Here is a 19492-nt window from a genome sequence, read left to right as displayed (position 1 = left end):
CATTTGCAGTTATCTTATGAAGACATGCTCAAATGACAATGTGATGCAATTGTGTTTGATAGTCATTAAGCGTACATGGCAAATATGTTACAAATATTATGAGTACACCATGCACTTTCCACAACTGGATCAGGGTAGTCCATGACAATTTCTAATTCTTTTTGAAAAATGTATCTTTTTCAAACCCATTTTACCTATGTAGCATTGGTACTTGTTTTAGTTAACATAATCATACCCGCACCCGTACTATTATCGATATTCCTAAAATTTCAAAATCTTGTCGTTTTCTGTCCCTGTACCCGAATCCGCACCCATATATACCATATCTGTCTACGTGCAACCTATCATTTTACTCATCTATGACACAAGGCACCAATCAACTTAGAAAAGAATTTCAATGCTATATCATATATCAATCACTAAAAATTAGATTAACAAAGGAATTTTAATTTTTTTGTAAGAAGGTGTTCTACAGTAATCTTGACTCCCTAACAGTTATCACATTTCTGAAATGGCTTCAGAAAATCTGACACCCTTCATTGATTGCAATGAACCCTAAAACTCAAATCCAAATCTAACCAAGAAGGTGTGAGCAAGCTACAGATAGCTGCAGTGCACTATTAACACTGCAAGTGAGGTAAAGTTAAACACTGTTTAGTTTCAGCAAATTTCTTGGGATTGATGACAACCCAGAGAGTAGACTGTAGTAGACTGCTTTTGTTTTCACAGTTTTGTTTTTTGTATTATTATTAGCAGTGATGAAGAAAAAATAACATAAAATATATAAATTTGGTAGGTTACATGCACTCATTATATGCTTCCCTATACTATTACATCGTCCTTTCCTATGTTTTTATTTCTCTGCTCTTCTTCTACAAGAGACCAGAGATCTGTTTGGCTGTGCAAGGGAGTAAAAGAGAATACAGAGAGAAGTTAGCTGTGCAAGGCGTGAGAAGGAGGAATGCATAAGTTGTCTGTTTTTACCAAGACCAAGATTTGGGGACCAGATAGTGACTTTAGATTCCTCCTCCAAACAGGCTCTGTGATTTCTAATACTCCCATAACTAATTGTAATACGACTCCGTTCTCTTTTAAATAAAACGTAGGGTTTCAACACAGGAATTTAGGAGAGAAGAGAGATAGTAGAAAGGAAAAGAGGAATCCATGTGATACCAAATAAAATAACGTTTTATTTATTTTGAAACAGCTTATAAAGTGGTAAATGTTTCATCTATTTTAGAATAAGAAAGTATCAGTTTGCTGCATTTACATTTATTTGGATAAGAATGATGAAAGAAAAGGTAAAGGAAAAGGAAGGGAAGGGAAGAACGAGCTTTCATTTTCCTTTCAAATCTTTCTAATGTAAATAATTTTTTTTTATTAAGAGGGGATGGAAGTAAATAAAGCTCTCTTTTCAATCTCCGATCTCCCAGTTTCCATTCCTATACTCATATAGTTGTTTAAGTTAACAACTCATGTACTTTCTTTCTTATATATGTACATTCTTTACTGATTTATATGTTAAATTATGTATTAGAAAAGTTGTATAATATAGAAGTTAAAGTTACATTAAAAAGAGATTCAAGAACTCACATAGTAATGTTTTGTTAATACCTATAGCTAAAATTATGAAATAGCTACTGGAAATGACAATTGTCATTTTAGTTGTCATGTCAATGCTTAAGAAAGAAAGACATATATATAGGGGGTGTCATTTGTGATTTTATTGTCTTACGATTTTTTTTCTTAGTATTTTTAATGAGGTAGAACTACATATCAAAGGACCAAGGAGGGGTGGATGAGATTCGATCCCGTGACCTTTTAATCACACTGGCTCTGATACCATGACAAAGGACCAACTCAACAAAAAACTTAAACGGATAGTTAAGGCCCCAAGAATAGATCTATACTCTATCACTACATACTACCCGACGCTGATATTTTGTCAGATATAAAATCTAATTTGATGATTGGATAATGAATTGCAAAGTACGGATTACGAGCTTAATACCTCTTACAAAGCTTTTCATTTTCATTTGGTGAATAGCAAAGATAAGTTTCAAAGAAATGTCATGTCACGGATGATATAGTGCATATCAATGCTTAGGCGAAAGGGGAAGAAATTGCGAGCTACAATTCTTGCCCACGCTTTTATATTAATCTTCTCAATCATCCATATTTTTATAACACAAAACATAAAAATATGTTACAATATGTTGACATTTCCTTCTTATTACATAGCTCGTTAATTCAATTACAGGATATAGTCATTTATAGTCAAAAATTAAACTATATATTTTGTGAGGCCTCGCTCTTTTCAAAACAATCAAACTCCTTAATTAACTTGCTAAATCGATTAGTTATTGATGCATAAAACTCTTCTATCGACGTAAGTTAATTTATTTAAAAACGAGCTCAATTATAAAAGAATGTCATGTGCAATGATTATCAAATTTAGCGGTTTAAATGTGGTGAAAAATTATTTTGATAAGACACTCTCAAAAGTTGAGATCACTCTAACATGATACAAAATCGAATTCTATTAAAACAAATTAAAGCCACTATAATTGAAAACAAATAACTTAATAGACCTCTGAATTTGTCTTGTAAGAGATCGCCTATTTTTAAATTAAAATTAGGCAATGGTAAACCCAATATCAAAAAGAGAATTAACCCAGTAGTGATTAGGTTAATTTCTTTTGGTGACTAGTTTAATTTATTTAGTGATTAGGTCTTTTATATTAATACTAGCAATTTATGCACGCTATGCGTGCCTCACTTTTTTAGAACATAATTTATAACTTTTTTGGGCATAAACAAAGGTAAAATTTGAACATTAGACATGTTTTTTGGGCTAGTTAATTTTGTTGATTAAGCCTATATCACTTAACCAAACCCGTCTTTTTATTATTTATTTTATATATACTTTCTTTAATATTTTTAAAATTAAAACTGATGAGCGATAAAAGAATGTTACACAGATTTATTAAGTATTTATTATATTTTTATCAACAAAGTATTTTGTTTTAATTAAATCATTTCACTTTGTTAATTGATTGTATTTTTCTTTTTGATTTACTACTTGATTGTGTATAATTGATCAAATATTTGATTTATGCTATTTAAATTTGATTTTCTTTCATTTTTTTTGGTAGAGTTGTTGATCTACTAAAAGGTAATTAAGTAAATTTATTGGGACCGTGATTTTTAATAATTTATGTTCTTTTTATTAGTTTATATGATTGAAGATCTAGAAAATCAGCTTCATTTTATATCCTATTTTGCTACATCAGTTTCGTGGATCTCCACAGGAAAAGATCCAATTATTATCAATAATAATATCTTCCAGATTATATTTAAGATGAAGGAAGTATAAAAGTAACTAGGATTATATTCCCCTTCTACTGCTACTTCGATTCCCACAGTTGGAGGCAATGAGCAGAAAGGGTGAAAAAGCATGGAAAGGGTATAAAAAGGTTGGAAAATCAGTAACAACAGACTTGGCCGCTTGTGCAGGCACACAACATTGATAAGCTACGATTCTCTTGCCTTTTGATTCCCGCATGTGCCCCTTTGTCCAGCAGTGCTCTCCTCTACTCTACGTATTAGGTCTGCTTCTCTATTTGATCTTAATTCTTAGGTTACCATAGTTTGATGCATGATTTAGATCTAGTCTGAGTGTTCGAATTTCTTCCGCTACGACTGCTGGGGTGTAATAGAGAATATATACATAATATTCTCTTCCGAGATTTAAGATATATTTTTTGTAAAATTTTACCTCTTACATTGTAATTTCTTTATCATAATATAAAATTATAACTTGTGCTTATGACAAAATATCAAACACCAAATTATACATCCTTTTTAGTTTCCAGGATATTATCCGAACCTAATAACTAGTTTGAGATTGAAAAGGAATGGACTACAGCAGTTTAAAGATAAACATAAATTAAACCACGTAAAATTAACTTTTTTTTTTTTAGGGGACGTAAAATTAACTTGAAAGTAGGAAGAGTTGTGTGAAAAAAGTTTGTGATTGTTTCCCCATCTTGACTCCATATTATGATTTACCCTTCTTAACTCCATATTGTGATTTCGGTGGTGTGGATACACATTAGGTCATTAACTAAGAAATGCCCAAATTTGTTCTTAACTAGATCTAAATGACACATTGTATTGCAACAAGCTAAGTAGTAAGTATAACCACAATTAATTGATTGATAGCAAGAGCTTTACAATAATGTTAAGGTCGTTTTCTCATGTCAAAGAATTAGTTTTCGACCACTTGAATTAAGATCAAATGACTAGAAAACTATAGATTGTCCAATAATTATCTGCTAGTGGTGTTTTGAAATTGAATTGCTGAAATAACGTATATACACTCAGTATTGGTAATTTTATATAAGCATTGAAATAATATGAAGGAAATAGCAAAGCATAAGGAATAATATGAACAATAACTCAATAAGCACGTATTAATAGGCGGCTCTATCATAATGGCTTACACTATGGGCATTTAGGGTTTAGGTTTCATGGTTTAGGGGTTTCAAGGTTTAGGGTTTCAGGATTTAGGGCATTTAGGGGTTTACAATTAGCTATAAAAACATGGAAATTCCCTCCAATTTCCAAGCTGTCAAATTAACACAGAACACCAAATCACACTGAAATCATTACTCACTCCGGATAGACCAACTAGTCATTCTAAAGTTCCACCTGTTGAAAAAAAGAAAGTTCGTGTATTGCTACCATTTTCAATCTATACTAATATATTAAAAGGCGTGCATAAAACAGGAACGGTGTCACGTGGCGCTCTCCCTAGGGAGTTTTAGATCATGTAATCCATGTACAATAAAAAAAATAGAAATTGCATAGTATAGGTTTTGATCCCGTGACCTCAAGTTCATGTACTAAAGTTTTAACTACTAGACCAAGTAGTATTTAGTACTATTATTATCAAAGTACAATATTAATAAATAAAAAATATCTTACCCGAGGCATCGCCCGAGCCTAATAACAAGTTTGTCATTAAACCTCTGGATTGGACTTCAATCTTATATGTATTCTATATCATCTTTCTTTTAGTAGGGCTCAAGGATTTGGCATTATAAGATAAACTTAGCATTATTACCGTGGCAACATTTGTACAAAAACAATAGAATCGGCAACAAAAACTATAAATCCAGTCTCTAAAAACGTGACCAAATGAGGTTAAAATAATTTCAGAGGTTTTTCCCGACTTTGTTCGTGTCAACAAACACAACAAATAATTTACATGGTCAAAATTAACAGAGCAAAACCAAGGTAATCACACGCTCATCAACAAGCCATCTATGCAGACAAAAAATATTATATGCTCCCCTACATTCTTCTCTGTAATTGGTGTAATGAAATTAAAAGAAAAACTGAATAGCCTACTTCAGTGAAGATTACAGAACCACATCAAGATGATATCCCTTGCTCTTATACCACAAAGTATTATAGTGCAAAGGAGCATGATAAACCCCAGTATGCAAAGTTCCACACAGCTAACAACTTACAATAAACATGATATGTTGATTCTATGGTTAATTTGAAATCAATCTTCTTTTCCGCTGTCTTAAATCACTAGGAATGATAGATACAGAATCTACACAGAGCCCACCTTTGGAATGCGTGCAATCGATCTGCTTCATTGAGAACCTGACTTCAGGTACAGATTCTGAATCTGTCACGATGAATTCGCCAACATTGTACTCTATCCAACACCCTCGCTTAAGGTTCATTTTAATCTCTTCCGGTTCTGTATCATCCAAACAGCACTCAGAAATTGCATGCTGATTATCAGAAGTGGTAAATTCAAACCGAACTGGTTTTATATGCCATCCATGTGTGTGTTCAAAGTTAGTCGAGCGACGTCCCAGTCTCTTGGAAAATTTCCCCAAATGTAGCCTAAAGGAAAGAGTATAGATATCAGGAGGTAAAGGGAGTTTAACAACACCGTCCACCTCAAACCACCATATTTGCTGCAAATAGGCCACCTCCTGGAACCTGCCAGAAATTCATAGATAATGCTTAGGAGGACAGAACACAGAATCTACCATCAAATTACCCACAAGACAAATGTTACTGATTTGTCATTACCATTTACACACTAAATAGAGAATTTGCATTTGACCCTCTGGAAGTGGTGAATGAGAAAAACTACCTTACTGATGGCTCTCTTACTAACTGTAAGGAAGATATCAAAACGACATATTGACACACAGAACTCTCATTATTTCTTCCTTGTTTTGCATCATTGAGGGGAAAAAAAAAAGCAAAGATTTAGTGTCTTGATCCCTCTAACTCTCTTCCAGACTACAGAAACTTGCTACATCAGCTGTGACCTAATTTTTATACTGTTCAAATTCACATGACTCTTTCCATTTGTTTTGCACTTTATCCCTCAGACTATTTGCAGACTTTTTAAAAAGAAGTCAGATGACACTAGAGGTGGTGTGGCACAAATTCATTGGGCAAAAAGCAATCAATAGATGGCACAATGCATCCCACATGAAGCACAAAGTCTTGGGGGAGTGCTTTCTATTTCAAAACACTCCAAACCAGTGTAACATAATTCGCTTTTTTCAGTTCGCGGTTCGCCCAATATGGGCCAAAAATAGGAGAAAATCGAAAATAATTTGTCTTTTCCGGATCGCAGTTCGCGGGGAGATTGGGAAATTATGTGACAGTGCTCCAAACTCAAACCAAAGTCAGTAGCACTTCATCGCGTGAGACTCTCAAAGTTTGAACCAAGTTTTCAACAAAGTCCTCCAAATTTCCAATAAACTCATTGTTAGGTTGTCAACTATATAGCTTACCCACAGAAAGATACAGAACAAAGCATAACAAATAGAAACGAAAGTCATTAGCAAGACCAAAGTACAATAAACTAATTTCGCTCTTACGGTAATGCCTTAATCAAGCTACTAGTTAACTACTTCTGATGGTTCCTACTCCTGAAGGGGAGGTTTAATTCTTCCTTCTGAAACTTCTAGTTGCCAAGGATAACCCCTAAGCCACCACATATCTATGCTTAGGCTAGTAGTTGATGCTGAAGGCTGGCTACAGTCTATATAAAGGTATACGACAGTATTACCAGCCTACAAACAGTAAAAACCTAATCATGAACGGGAAAAGCTGGTATGCAAGTACTCGCAAACTGCTACGTTGGTTTAGCAGTTTGAATTATGGACATAGGAAATGTTTCTTGTACAAGACAGAATATGTATCAAAAATTTCCACATGCAGATATTGGAAAAGTAAAATGCAGCAGAACTTCATCGCTTTAAGTAGTTTTTGCGCTCAACATAACTCATAAATAAGCCCAAAGCATTCGCCTCAGAAACTACATCAGCATTGAAATCTAAAGAAAATTCACAAGGATGTTCATATCGGTCGTCTTTATTCAAACTAGAATGAGCGAATGGGAACCCTCACTAAGGCGGGATGGATTGCAGCTTGGTTGATCAGCCGGGATTGGGGGTAATTTAGAATAGAGCTACAAATAAGAGCCACAAAACAATAATAGTTCCTTATTTCAAAATTGAATAGAGTGAAAATGAGAACTGGGAAAAAACAAAGGTAATGATGATTGATAATCTGAGCGATCTGCTTATTCACATGCAATCTGAAGTTAGAGGAGCTGAAGAAAACAAGTTAAACTAAGACATTGGACTGAGATGTAAAATCTCCTACACCAAAAAAAAATTGTTTGGCAAATAAAGTTCACAAGAAAATCTGGAATCTCAAATCTGATATCTCTATGTTAAAATCTAAATATAGATATAATTTCAGCAACAGATACATAAATACAATACCATAAGATGGACACCATCAGAATTGAAGTAAAGAAAGTTGTTTTCAGCAGCTTCAACCATCACCCCCCCCCCCCAAGAAAAAAATCATGTATACTAAATATGCTCCAATTCCTGGCCCACCAAAAACATTTAGAATAGTTTGAAACTTTGGAAGCTGTAGATAAGTTGTGTTTGCTTGACAAAAAAATATCCGAAAGGCGACGGGGCACAGTGATTTGCAATATTTCCAGCTAGTCACCTCTGTCATGAACTGAGAAAACTTCATGGGCTTTATAAAAACACTTTGGGCGTCAGTCCACCTCTAAAAGACTATAAATGGGAAACTTATTTTCGTTGAGGTAACTAAAATGATCAAAGGCTAGAATTATGCAATGGCTGGTCCACACAAAGAAAATCAATCCCAAACCTCAATACAATCTTAATGTTTTAAAAAAAACTGCCATATTATTTAAATAGAAAAAGAAAGTCAAAGTAATAGGACTTCAACATGATTCTATAATCCAACTTTTCTGATGCTACAACCATTGAACTAAAAAATATTTGTCCTTGCTACAACATTACTTTTATATACACATTATATATTTTAAAGTTTTAAGAAAAAATTGAGATTAATTGTTTATTTTAGTACACTACTCACTTCAATCTTTTTGAGACATTAAATTATATACGCAATTTTTGGTTCAAATCGATCCTCAGGACTCACTAAAAATCTGATTTACACAACTTCACATATAGTCGTTGATATTTTAACACCTCCTCCATTCCATATTAGTTGGAACACGTCCCTGATCAGGAAGTTTCAAATTAGTTGCAACATTAATTGATTTGGTAATAAGTTCTCTATCTCTATCTCTCTCCTCATCACATGGTTTCTCTTTTGTTTTTTCTCTTATCTCTCTCCTCTTCACACGCACTTCTTAGAAATTGTGCTTTCCTTTTATGTTGCAACTAATATGGAACAGTGGAGATATCCATGAACTTGATAAGCAACCGAGTAGACTATGAGAATTTTTTCACTTTAGTAAAGAATTATAATAACGCTCCTTCCAAATTTCTTAGTTGTAACATTTGACTTTTGTACTATTCATAGACTAATAGATAATTAAAGATACTAATGGTCGAATTGTGCATTAGCAAGCTTGACAATCAAATGTTAGCAACTGAAAAAGGAAGAAGTAAATTGGAGTACTATTATCATCCTTTTGTGAGTACATAGATCTTATGATTATACTTCCTCCATTCTTTCTTAATTGCAATTCTTCCATTATTTGGAAGTTTCACATTAATTGCAATGTTTCTTTATTTAGTAATATCTTTTATCTATCTCTCTCCTATCACATAGGTCCCAATTTTTATCTATCTCTATCTCTCTCCTATCACATAGGTCCCAATTTTTATCTATCTCTATCTCTATCTCTCTCCTCTACATGGCTTTCAGAAATAATGTGCCAAAGGGGTGATGTTGCAAAAATAATGAAACGAAGGAAGTATGATTTAATCCTATGATCCAATACTAAAAAAAAACCGAAGTAACCCGGAGTAATATATTGAACCTAAAACTATTTGCTACAGTTAGAAAGGAAAAAAAACAAAGATTGATAATCTAAAAAGATATTTCTAAATTGTTCATACCACACATCAGTCATTGCCATCACAAGCCTGAACTCGTATTGATACTGTCAACAAATTGTTCATGCTTCACAAATTTTAAATGCGTTTACATTCACAGCCTTGCTTTAGATTTTTTTCAAACATCCCGTTGCATTTATACTAACTGATAGACTTATATAACTCATCCCCTCCTAAAGAAAAAAGTCCCTTGATGCCAAAATGTTGACATCTATCTTTCTAGAAGCTAGAAAATTTGCTTGCCTTAAAAGACATAGAACAGGAATACTAAACTAGATATATTCCCATACCTTTAATTTTTCCTGTTGTCAAGAGATGGAATTCCCACATGTTGTGAAAGTCCCAATTCAACCGTCTTCAGTTTTCTTGGAAGAAAGCATCCTGAGAAAACTTCTTAACTCATAGCCAAGATATCGTGGAAATGAACAAAGATTAAGTACAATTTAGTAATTTAATTCTCATAGAAACAAACTTTACTATTGCAAGCATAAGGCTCCATTAGTACCTAATATCCCATAACCCATTAAAGTGCATGGGGGTTGCATAAACTTGATTGTTATTGTTATAGTGACAGTCTGATAGATTCTCAAGGTTTCAAGAGCTCTCCAAAGTTTCATTCCTAGCACGGGTGTTTTGCAAAAATGGGAAAAAAAGGTGATCAAGCAACATAAAAAAATTTGAGTCCAATGTTGCTTACGTCTTGGATAGGGGATTGAACAAAGAAAATTCAATAAGTGGTAAGTGAAATTTTCAAAATGAAGAGGAATGCCAGCCAAATAAAGCAAGGATTACAGTCAGAGATGGGTGAGACAGTTTTGAAAAAGACTTGTAATTTCAAGAGATCATATGCAAAGAGATTGATGGAATCATGGAAACATTGCCAGGGTTACTTTCCAAGGTGTCCAAACTCCAAAGCATTTTGTGAGAAGCTAACATACGCAAATAAAAAGCTTCTGAAACATCGCATTGAAATGTTTTCTCAATCGATATGTTCAGAAATTCAGATCTGCAATCTAAGAGACGTTTCAAAACGTCTGTTGTGTTCGAGTGCGCATTTCAGCCCGAAAAGGCACATGCGTAAAAGGGAAATTTATCAAAACCTTGACAGATCCACAATCTCCACCAGAGTTCAGAAGGCGTTGACAGCAAATTCTCAACATCAAATGCCAGAGATGGCAGGGACCATGAGTGTTTTGTAGGCAAGTCATTCTCCCTCTAAGAAATTGATTCATAAAGGGCCTGAAGTTGCTGAAGGTTTGCCTCTGTTTATCGCTACCTTGACCTCTCTATCTGTATGTTTGATTCGTCAAATTTTATTCCATTTAGTTTTCTAAAAATCCAAAAAAGTAAAATAAGAAAGGAATAATTGATTCTAATAGTACAACCTTTTACCGATTAATTTTAAAGTCAACCTTTCAATTATTCTTGAATAATGCAACCTTTTGGGGATATTTGCTTTTAATGGGCTTTCACGTGTTGATAATCACTTTGTTTGGTAAGCCACATTTTCCAACTCGTCCATTTTTCCCTTCTCTTGCCTCCATAACCCTACTTCTTTGGTAGAGTTAATGTTTTAATCAAATTTAAGTCATTTTGACTCACTAGACATAAATAGGATACAAAGGTTGCATAATTTACGAATAATTGAAAGGTTGGTTTTATAAATTAATTGTTAAAGGTTGTATTATTAGAATCAATTATTCCAATAAGAAATAAAAGAATTACAATCATTTTAAAGGAGTAAAAAAAAATTTAAGAAACCCCAGGATTGAAAATTGTATATTTGAAAGACTTTTCCTATTCTTTTCTTTTTAAATTAATTTCCTTTTCATCTCATCATAGTAGACAATGCACAGTGACAATAGCAATTGGCTCTCACAATAGTAGCAATCTAAATATCATAGAATCAGTGAAGATTACAGAATGCTAGCCATGTGGCTGATAATATCACTATGCATCTTACTAGTTGATGAAGAAGGCCTGACATTGTTAAAACAAAGAAGTATACAAACTGATATTCAGATCTGAAATGATATTCATTCCAACCAGGGCCAATGTCTAGCCTAATAGAAACTCTAAGAGCATACGTATGGTTGAGATGTAAAGTAAAATGCAATAAATTGAGAATCACACAGTTCAGAGGAAAATGTGAACAAGGAACTAAGTGCGACACATACAGCAAAATATATTCAATATGGAATAAATGGAATAAGGTGCAGAAAGGATTTGGAGTAAAAAAACCGTAGAACAACATCCTGCATTCCACAAAATTTAACAATTTAAACATCATGTGTTTCGTCTACCAAGGTACAAGCAAACCCATATTTGATTAAGAAAATATCCCGACAAGACATAGTCTTTGTTCATTAATCTTAACATCGTCCTTAAATCCTTGCTTTCGAAACCGAAGCAGGTGGACATACAATAGAACATACAGATTAGGCTGAGTTAAAATAAAGCCAGAACTAATAGGGTTAATTGCTGCAATGATAGGATGAAGCTTAAATCCTGCACAATAACATATATTTCTAGGTACAATACAGCTCTAATAGAACAAGTAAATCATGATAACTGAGGCTTTTTAACCCATTTCTCCTTTCAAGATTCTGACCTCAATCAACCAACTCTTAATTAGCAGGATTCTCTAAAGCTCTCCTTTTGCTTATGATGTCAAAGACTATTAATAAGCGTTCACCCCCAATATATGTGTCCATCAAATTTCATCAAGGCCAAATACTTTGCATTTCTCACAAAACTAAACAGTAACTATAAGGGCTTATCCTCCAAACCAAATTTACAGCAAATGAATATTAATCTCCCTATATGTTGAAACCAACTTGTACCCATATGTGAGTTGTCCTACATTAGAGATAGAGTACCACCTTATAAGCTAGAGGAGCTACTCCTACTATTGCCAATTGGTTTTAATATTGAACCTTCTTTGGGCTAGTATGTAGACTGAACTCTGCTCTTCCTTATTTGGTTGCCCAAACCCGCTTTCACATTATCTATATTGCATAGGCTTTTACAACTACAATGCCAATTACCCTAACCACTTCCAATTTTGATCAAATCTTAACTTTCAACAAATAGCCCACAAGAGAATTCAGTGACAATCAACCAAAAGGCTCATTTACAGTCCCAAAAAAGCAAAAAAAAAAACAGATAAAAAGTAGATAAATCAACATGCTGCTTTTACCTGGAGTCCTCAGTAGGTATCCAACTCCAATACCTCCTATCTTCAATCCCAGTGATTGCCATTGCTCTTGCCGAAATCGATACGCACACCCTCCCTGTCACTTTGTCCACCCAAACTTGCTGCCCATCAAATACAAAACAGCAAAATCAATCTCAAATTATCCTCCACCACATCCAAACCGCAACACCAACCCATAAAAACAAAAACGAATTAAAAAAATACCCCAAATTCTCCACCATGAAAAAAATAAATTCTAAACACCCTTCTCAACCCAATAGAAAAAAAAAATACCCCCCTTAAAATCCCACATTTGGTAGAGCAGATAAGATTAACCAACAAACAAACACAATGTAAACAAAGATTACTTCCTAACCACATTACATAACACCCACATAAAATTCACATCCTTTCCCCAAAATTTCTAAAACAATATTCCAGAATTCCCAAAATACAAAAAACTCAAATACCCAACAAAAACAAAAATCTCAAACAACAAAACCCAATTTGACCCAATAGAAAAGGAACCCTAAATCAACCAAATTATACGAAAGAAATTCACCTTGTTGCCATCATCAATAGAGATGGATCTTGCAAGAAGGGTAAAAATGTGTTTCTTAGACAAATCTTGGTAACGTTCAGGAGAGAGAAGTGCAAGCAGATCTGGGTAATTAGGGGGAAGCTTAGATTCCCAGACGCTGTCGGAAGAAGCAGCCCCACGAAATGCGCGATTGAGGCGCGCAAGATTGCAGATTTCAGGAGGAGTTAAGTATACAAATACGCAAGCAACACATGCTTCGGGTATGTCGCCTAGACCAGGACCAGATTCTCCTCCTAAATTAGCGCCGCCCTCTGTTAAATTCGAGAGCGACGCACCCATTATTAGATTGAAATGTTGAATTTTTGAATAGAAATTTGGAAATTGGGGAAATTGGGTTTTTTTGAGGGGGTTAGGTGTGATGAGAGGGTGCCATTGAAGAAGAAGAAAAGGGGGTTTAAGGGGGGAAAAGAGAGAGAGAGAGGAGAAGAAGAGGATGATGTTGAGTGAGATAAAAAGGAGGGAGTGTTTTTTGGATTTTGGTGGATTTTGTTTGTGTTGTTTGTTGGTTTTTGTTGGTTTTTGTTGGTGTGGTTTTTTCGAGTTTTTTTGGTTTTGGACTTTTGGATAAGAAAAGTATCTTTGTTGGTTGTTGGTAGGGTGTGCATCGGTGGAATGGAATTTTGATGGATAGCATAGAGACTAGAGTGTAATCTTATTAAATTAGTTCTACCTATCTAAAAATACAAAAATACTCCCTCCGTCCTCTATTAGTTTACCCCTATTCCTTTTAAGAGTGTCCCTTATTAGTTTACCCTTTTCTTTTTTTTGCTATTTTTGAAATGGGACCACAAACTTTTCATCACACATATATTCAACTTTAAGTATAAATAACTTTTTCTCTCTCTTTGTATGCACACAATACTATTCCTCCTAAAACTCTATGCAAAAGAAAGGGGTAAACTAATGGAGGACGGAGGGAGTAATTAATTGTTTTCTATGTTGATTGAGGTGGTAAACAATGATACGATTCGCCATGAATCTATGAAGAGATTAGTGAATTTGGGTAAAAAAAATTAATCTGTTTAAATTATTAAGTTATTTCGACACGATAGATGAAATAAACAAGAAGCGAGATGGTTAAATATCGGGTTCAATTAACCCTTTGACCCGAGATGAGTCGGGTCCACTCATGCTTGAGTCAAGGTTATGATTGCCTGTCGACAAGTACAAAAAGGGTATGGGCCAAATTATTATAGAGTTGGGTCGAATTAATTTCCGTTGAATCCATATCAGTATCTAAATGGGTTTGTGGGTCAAATTAGTCCCGGGTGCACTTGGGTCGGGTCGTTTGTTATCAAATCGATTCGGTACAAATCATTTTGATTTTAGTTAGATTTCAGTTCGCGACTTTCGAGTATCGAGTCGTTTTTAGTTTAAATCATTTCAATTTCAGTTAAATCAGAACAATCCATACTTAGATCTTACAAAAAATAATCAATAGTTGAGACCTATAAAAGACAATACCCCATAATTGAGACCCCCAGTGTTAACTTTTCCTACAAAAAAAAGAATAACAAACATGACAATCCTTTTTTTGATAGCCGCTTTCAAACAGTTCTGTTGTTTGAGTTTCTTCTTCAGTTGCTTTATTATTTACCTCCTACAAGTTGGCATTTTTTACTACTTTTTCTTCTATATTGTCATATGTATTCCCTTATCTAACAATATATCGCCACAAACTGTACCAAAACACCACCTAAATTTATTGTAGTCATCACACTTATAACACAGTTGTTGTGGATTCAATGATGATTCCAAGCTCCTACTTATGAATATTTTCCTACGTTTGCAAATGCTATTTGGGACTCTAATCTATAATAAGGATTCAAATTTTGAATAGGTGGCGCGCTCGTTGTAAGCATGTCAAAGATAAAACCTAAACTACTCGATTTATGACAAGAAAAGGGTTGAACCCACAAGGATTAAGGGAAACACCAATAAGTATCGACTTTTAATAACTATGCCAAGTATATTTCTTTTACAGATTTATAGATGCAAACACAATAAGAAAAATGATCTTGGGAAGGGTCGGGTATCCACCAATCAACTCATTTACAAACCAAGTAATCATAACAGTTATCAACAATGGGGATCAATTGAGGGGAATTGTTCATTCGTTGGTACTATAACCACTCTCTCGAGGTAGCTAGATTGTCGTAGTCTCCAGCCTAAGACCTATTCTCATGGCTAAGGCATTCAACCAAGCATATCCACAAAATGATGAACATAAACAAGTAAACAAAGTCCCTTAGGCTAGATTGTCCTTATTCTCATTGTCCTTCATGCCTATAATCGATTTAAGGAACCCATTAAGTGAATTTAGAATTCCATAAAATTGGCAACTCGGACGGGTTGGCTTGATTTGATCACTCAAGTTGAGAGGGACCCGGGTGCGCCAGGCCAATAAAAGTGAATTTCAAGTTTTCGCAAATCACGATCCAGGTGGATTATGTTGGTAGTTCATCTTCAAAATGACCATCTCTAACTTGTTCTTCATCAAAATTGGGCTGTGAACATTTGTTGGAAATATATTGAGTGAAGCTTTCATCTCCAACTTAAATCACTCAAATATGTTTTGTATGCTAAAAGTTATGTCCATTTGAAATTGACCCTTACGCACAAACCCTTCCAAAATTCTTGGTTTGCTTCTGTGACCTCTTCTATGCTCGGTGATGCTTCGTTGATCTTCCTTATCTTTGATCCTAATATCTGAGTTCGTGCAAACACCCTCCCAGCATGCTTATAATAAACGAGACCAAAAAAGGGCCTAACAAAGAGCACACGGGGAGGAGACATGAACCATTAGAGTAATTAGCTACTAACAAAGCAAAACTAACTTAAAAACTTTAAAATACTAACTAAAAACTACTAAAACTTAACAAAATTAACAAGGTATCAAACACTCTCAAGCTACACCATTGCTTGTCCTCAAGCAAAATGGAATTAAGGACAAGAGAAAGAGAATAAAATTTATTATAAAACAAAATTAAGAAGAAGGAAGAAAGAAAGAAGGAGAAAAAAAGAATTAACTCATTTTCGTAGAAATCACAATTTTATTTGGCATATGCAACAAGCTCTTTAAACCTGGTGTATCATTTTTCAGATAGTTTTTAGGTGCATTTAGGTTGTATTTTAGGAGCATTTTGGTGCATTGTAGTTCATAATTGTATATAATTATATGAATTGTGAAATATTACTCATTTTGCGCATTTTCGGTGTTTTTTTAAATGAATTTCAGGTATTGAGAACATAATTGGAGTATTATTGGACAAGCTTGAGTATTAGGAGCTATTAGAAAGAAGATACATTGATAAGGATCGTCATGGATATCTCTGTATGCAATTTGGAGCCAAAATGAAATTGGAATTTAATGAAAGAATTATGAAAATTGAATCATGTCTACTTTTTTGTCCATAACTTTTGACACAATAATGATAATTGGTTAATTACAGCGACATAGGAAAGAAGACTTTTTTTTTTACGGAAAGAAAAGGGATTTCATTAATATTTCGCCAAACGGCACTTACAAGTCATTTCTGAAAAACATAAAATTCTAATAGAAATACATATCACCCTAGAAATGTAAACGTCGCAGATTTGACTTAATTTTGCCTTGATAAAAATCTTCATCTGAAGCAATGCAATCTGTGAGTTCGCTCTGGTTCGGCATACGATCTGCAGATGCGAAAATTTTGGGATGAACGTACTCCAATAGTCTTCCATAATTTTACAGAAGTTGTGAATCCCTAATTCTTCAAAAACCAACACAATCAACATAGTAGAAAAAATCACCATCTAAAAGATGGAAACTTTTATTGAAAGTAAATAAATAGGATTTTTCGGGGCTTACCACTGGTGTAACCAGTGGTAGCCCCTAAGAAAAGGATGAAGGAAGAAGAGGAAGAAGGAAGAAGGAAGGAAGGAGAAAGCTTAAAAAATGTGAAAACCCTAGCCGCAGAGGCTAGGAAGAAACCCTCCCAAGGAAAAACCTACAGGAAAAAAACTCTCTCTAGAAAACTAGAGAGAGAACCCATCCTCGTGTTGTATTTTAAGTAAATTTAACTTACATAGGAAAGAAGACTTAAAGATCTTTCCTATCCATAACTTTTGACACGTTAATGATAAATGGTTAATTACAACGACATAGGAAAGAAGACTTAAAGAGCTTTCTGAAATAGGCCGCACGACCCAAGGCGAGTTATATTTAGGGAGATATGGGTTTTGCAAATGTGCATTGTGTTCTTGAAGCCTGCTACATGTATGCAGGTTAGTTAATTCCGCCTATTTAATGATTCAATGGACTTTTGTTATCTTCTAACTTAGTTTCCTAATAATATTAGGAGATACAATTTTATATTAGAGGTTTTCTAATTATGTCAGGATATTCTTTTCATTATTCAAGTGAGGCTCTTATTTTTCTCTAGATGCTTTACAATAGAGGAAGCGTTGATTTTACTATTCTTGAGAAGATTAATTCAAGACTTCATATTTCCAATCATCAATTCAAGTATTTCTCCTCTTTTATATTTTTGATTATTAGTTATGTTTTCTTTTATAATTTATTTATTTTATTTAATTAATATGTGTGAGTAGTTTTCTAATATAGGGTTAAGCAAACCGTAGCTATATTGATTCATGTATAATATACTCCCTTAAACTATCCAAATTAGTTGTCTATTTGCTCTTGCTTAATTGAATGTAATTCCAATACTAGATTAAAGATAATCAGTATTGTTATTATTCCATTGTCTTGATCACAACGGGAGTTGGATTTTAACGGATTTGAGTATTTCAATTAAAAATATGAAATTCTCCACGGTAGTAGGAAGAATGGATTATTAGGAAGTTAGAGTGTTTTGTTTAATGTATTTAAATTGCATGATTCAATAGGAGTAGACTTGATTGCATATTAGGGAAGCCATAGATAACCGAAAATGTATTATATAGATTGTACTCTTCCTTGTGAACATTTAATTAATTAGTTTGGAATAGGAAATTATCTTTACGTTAACTTGGTGATGCTTAACTCTAGCGGCCCATTTGGTTAGTGGTTATAAATAGTGGTAATGGTAATGAAATTTAGTGTAAATTTGTAAAGATTTTCACATGTCCATAACCATGGTAATGAAACTTTATCACAAAACATGGATTTTTCTTTATAAATTTTCATTACCACCTAATACCACCTTCCCAAGTGGTAATGGATAGTAATGAGATTTTGGAAGAAAATGAATATCTTGTGATTAAGTAGCATTACCATTGGTAATGACATTGGATTTCTAGTACAAATTTACACTATAATGCATTACCATTCCCACCATTTATAACCTCTTACCAAACGGACCGCTAGGTGTTTTTAATCCTTAAATTTATTATCATATTATTAATTGTATTGCATTAGTAGTAGCTCTGTAGTTCTTTGATCATACTCGTTTGTCACTTGTATAGTTGAATTGAGTCAAGAATAACTAGTATTTAATATTGTTTGTCTCTAATAGATGGACATTAACTTACCCAGTTACCTTACTACATAGTTAGAAGGTTAGCTATCCCGTCAATACCTCAGTGCCTTACCTAGAAAACTCCGAGAGCTTCTTCACAAAACACAACCATACATCTTCTTTATTTGCTAGCCGACCAATCAGGACAATGTAGAATTCACCAAATCCACTTTCCCCGATGTCATTAAAGCATGCATGAGCAGTTTACATGAGTTGCCTCTATTTTGGTGGTTCTTAATTTTTTTTGACGACGACTAGGATTTGGGAAGGTGATGAATGCTATTGGATCGCCTCAAATTATGAAATTGAATTATGAAACATATACACAATCTGAACTATTTCCACTCAAAATCAGATTCGATTAATGATATTGTTGGTCTTTGAAGAAAATATTGAAATTGGGTGGGAACATATGGGGGTGAATAATTGGCCATTTGATAGTGATTTAGGCTATGTTCAGTTCACCTGAAATTTTCTGATCTTAACTTATCTGATCTGATCTGATCTGAACTTATTTTTTCTGATCTGATCTGATCTGAACTTATTTTTTCTGATCTGATCTGATCTGATCTGATCTGATTTGAACTTATTTTTTCTGATCTGATCTGATCTGATCTGATTAGATCTGAAATAAGCAAAAATAAGGTGAACTGAACATAGCCTTAATGGATAAGACTTTAGGCTCTTCAAAAGTTATAGAAGCTTAAAACACTAGTTTACCTTTCCT

General features: G+C 33.9%; 1 protein-coding gene across 1 annotated transcript; it reads right to left on the bottom strand.

Moving 5' to 3' along the window:
* Positions 1–5302: 5302 nt before the first annotated feature.
* LOC104898530 (F-box protein PP2-A15) lies at positions 5303–13776 on the bottom strand. Its single transcript, XM_010685622.4, has 3 exons — positions 13226–13776; positions 12667–12785; positions 5303–6027 (listed from the first exon to the last, which is right to left on the bottom strand). Exons 1-3 carry the CDS (start codon positions 13541–13543, stop codon positions 5565–5567), a joined length of 900 nt encoding a protein of 299 aa, XP_010683924.1. The 5' UTR covers positions 13544–13776; the 3' UTR covers positions 5303–5564.
* Between the last annotated feature and the right edge of the window lie 5716 nt (positions 13777–19492).

This window comes from Beta vulgaris, chromosome 7 (assembly GCF_026745355.1).
Source record: "Beta vulgaris subsp. vulgaris cultivar EL10 chromosome 7, EL10.2, whole genome shotgun sequence".
In the NCBI taxonomy this organism is placed as follows: Eukaryota; Viridiplantae; Streptophyta; class Magnoliopsida; order Caryophyllales; family Amaranthaceae; genus Beta; species Beta vulgaris.
Note: the sequence above shows the minus strand (reverse complement) of the source record. Positions and strands in the feature narration are given on the sequence as shown.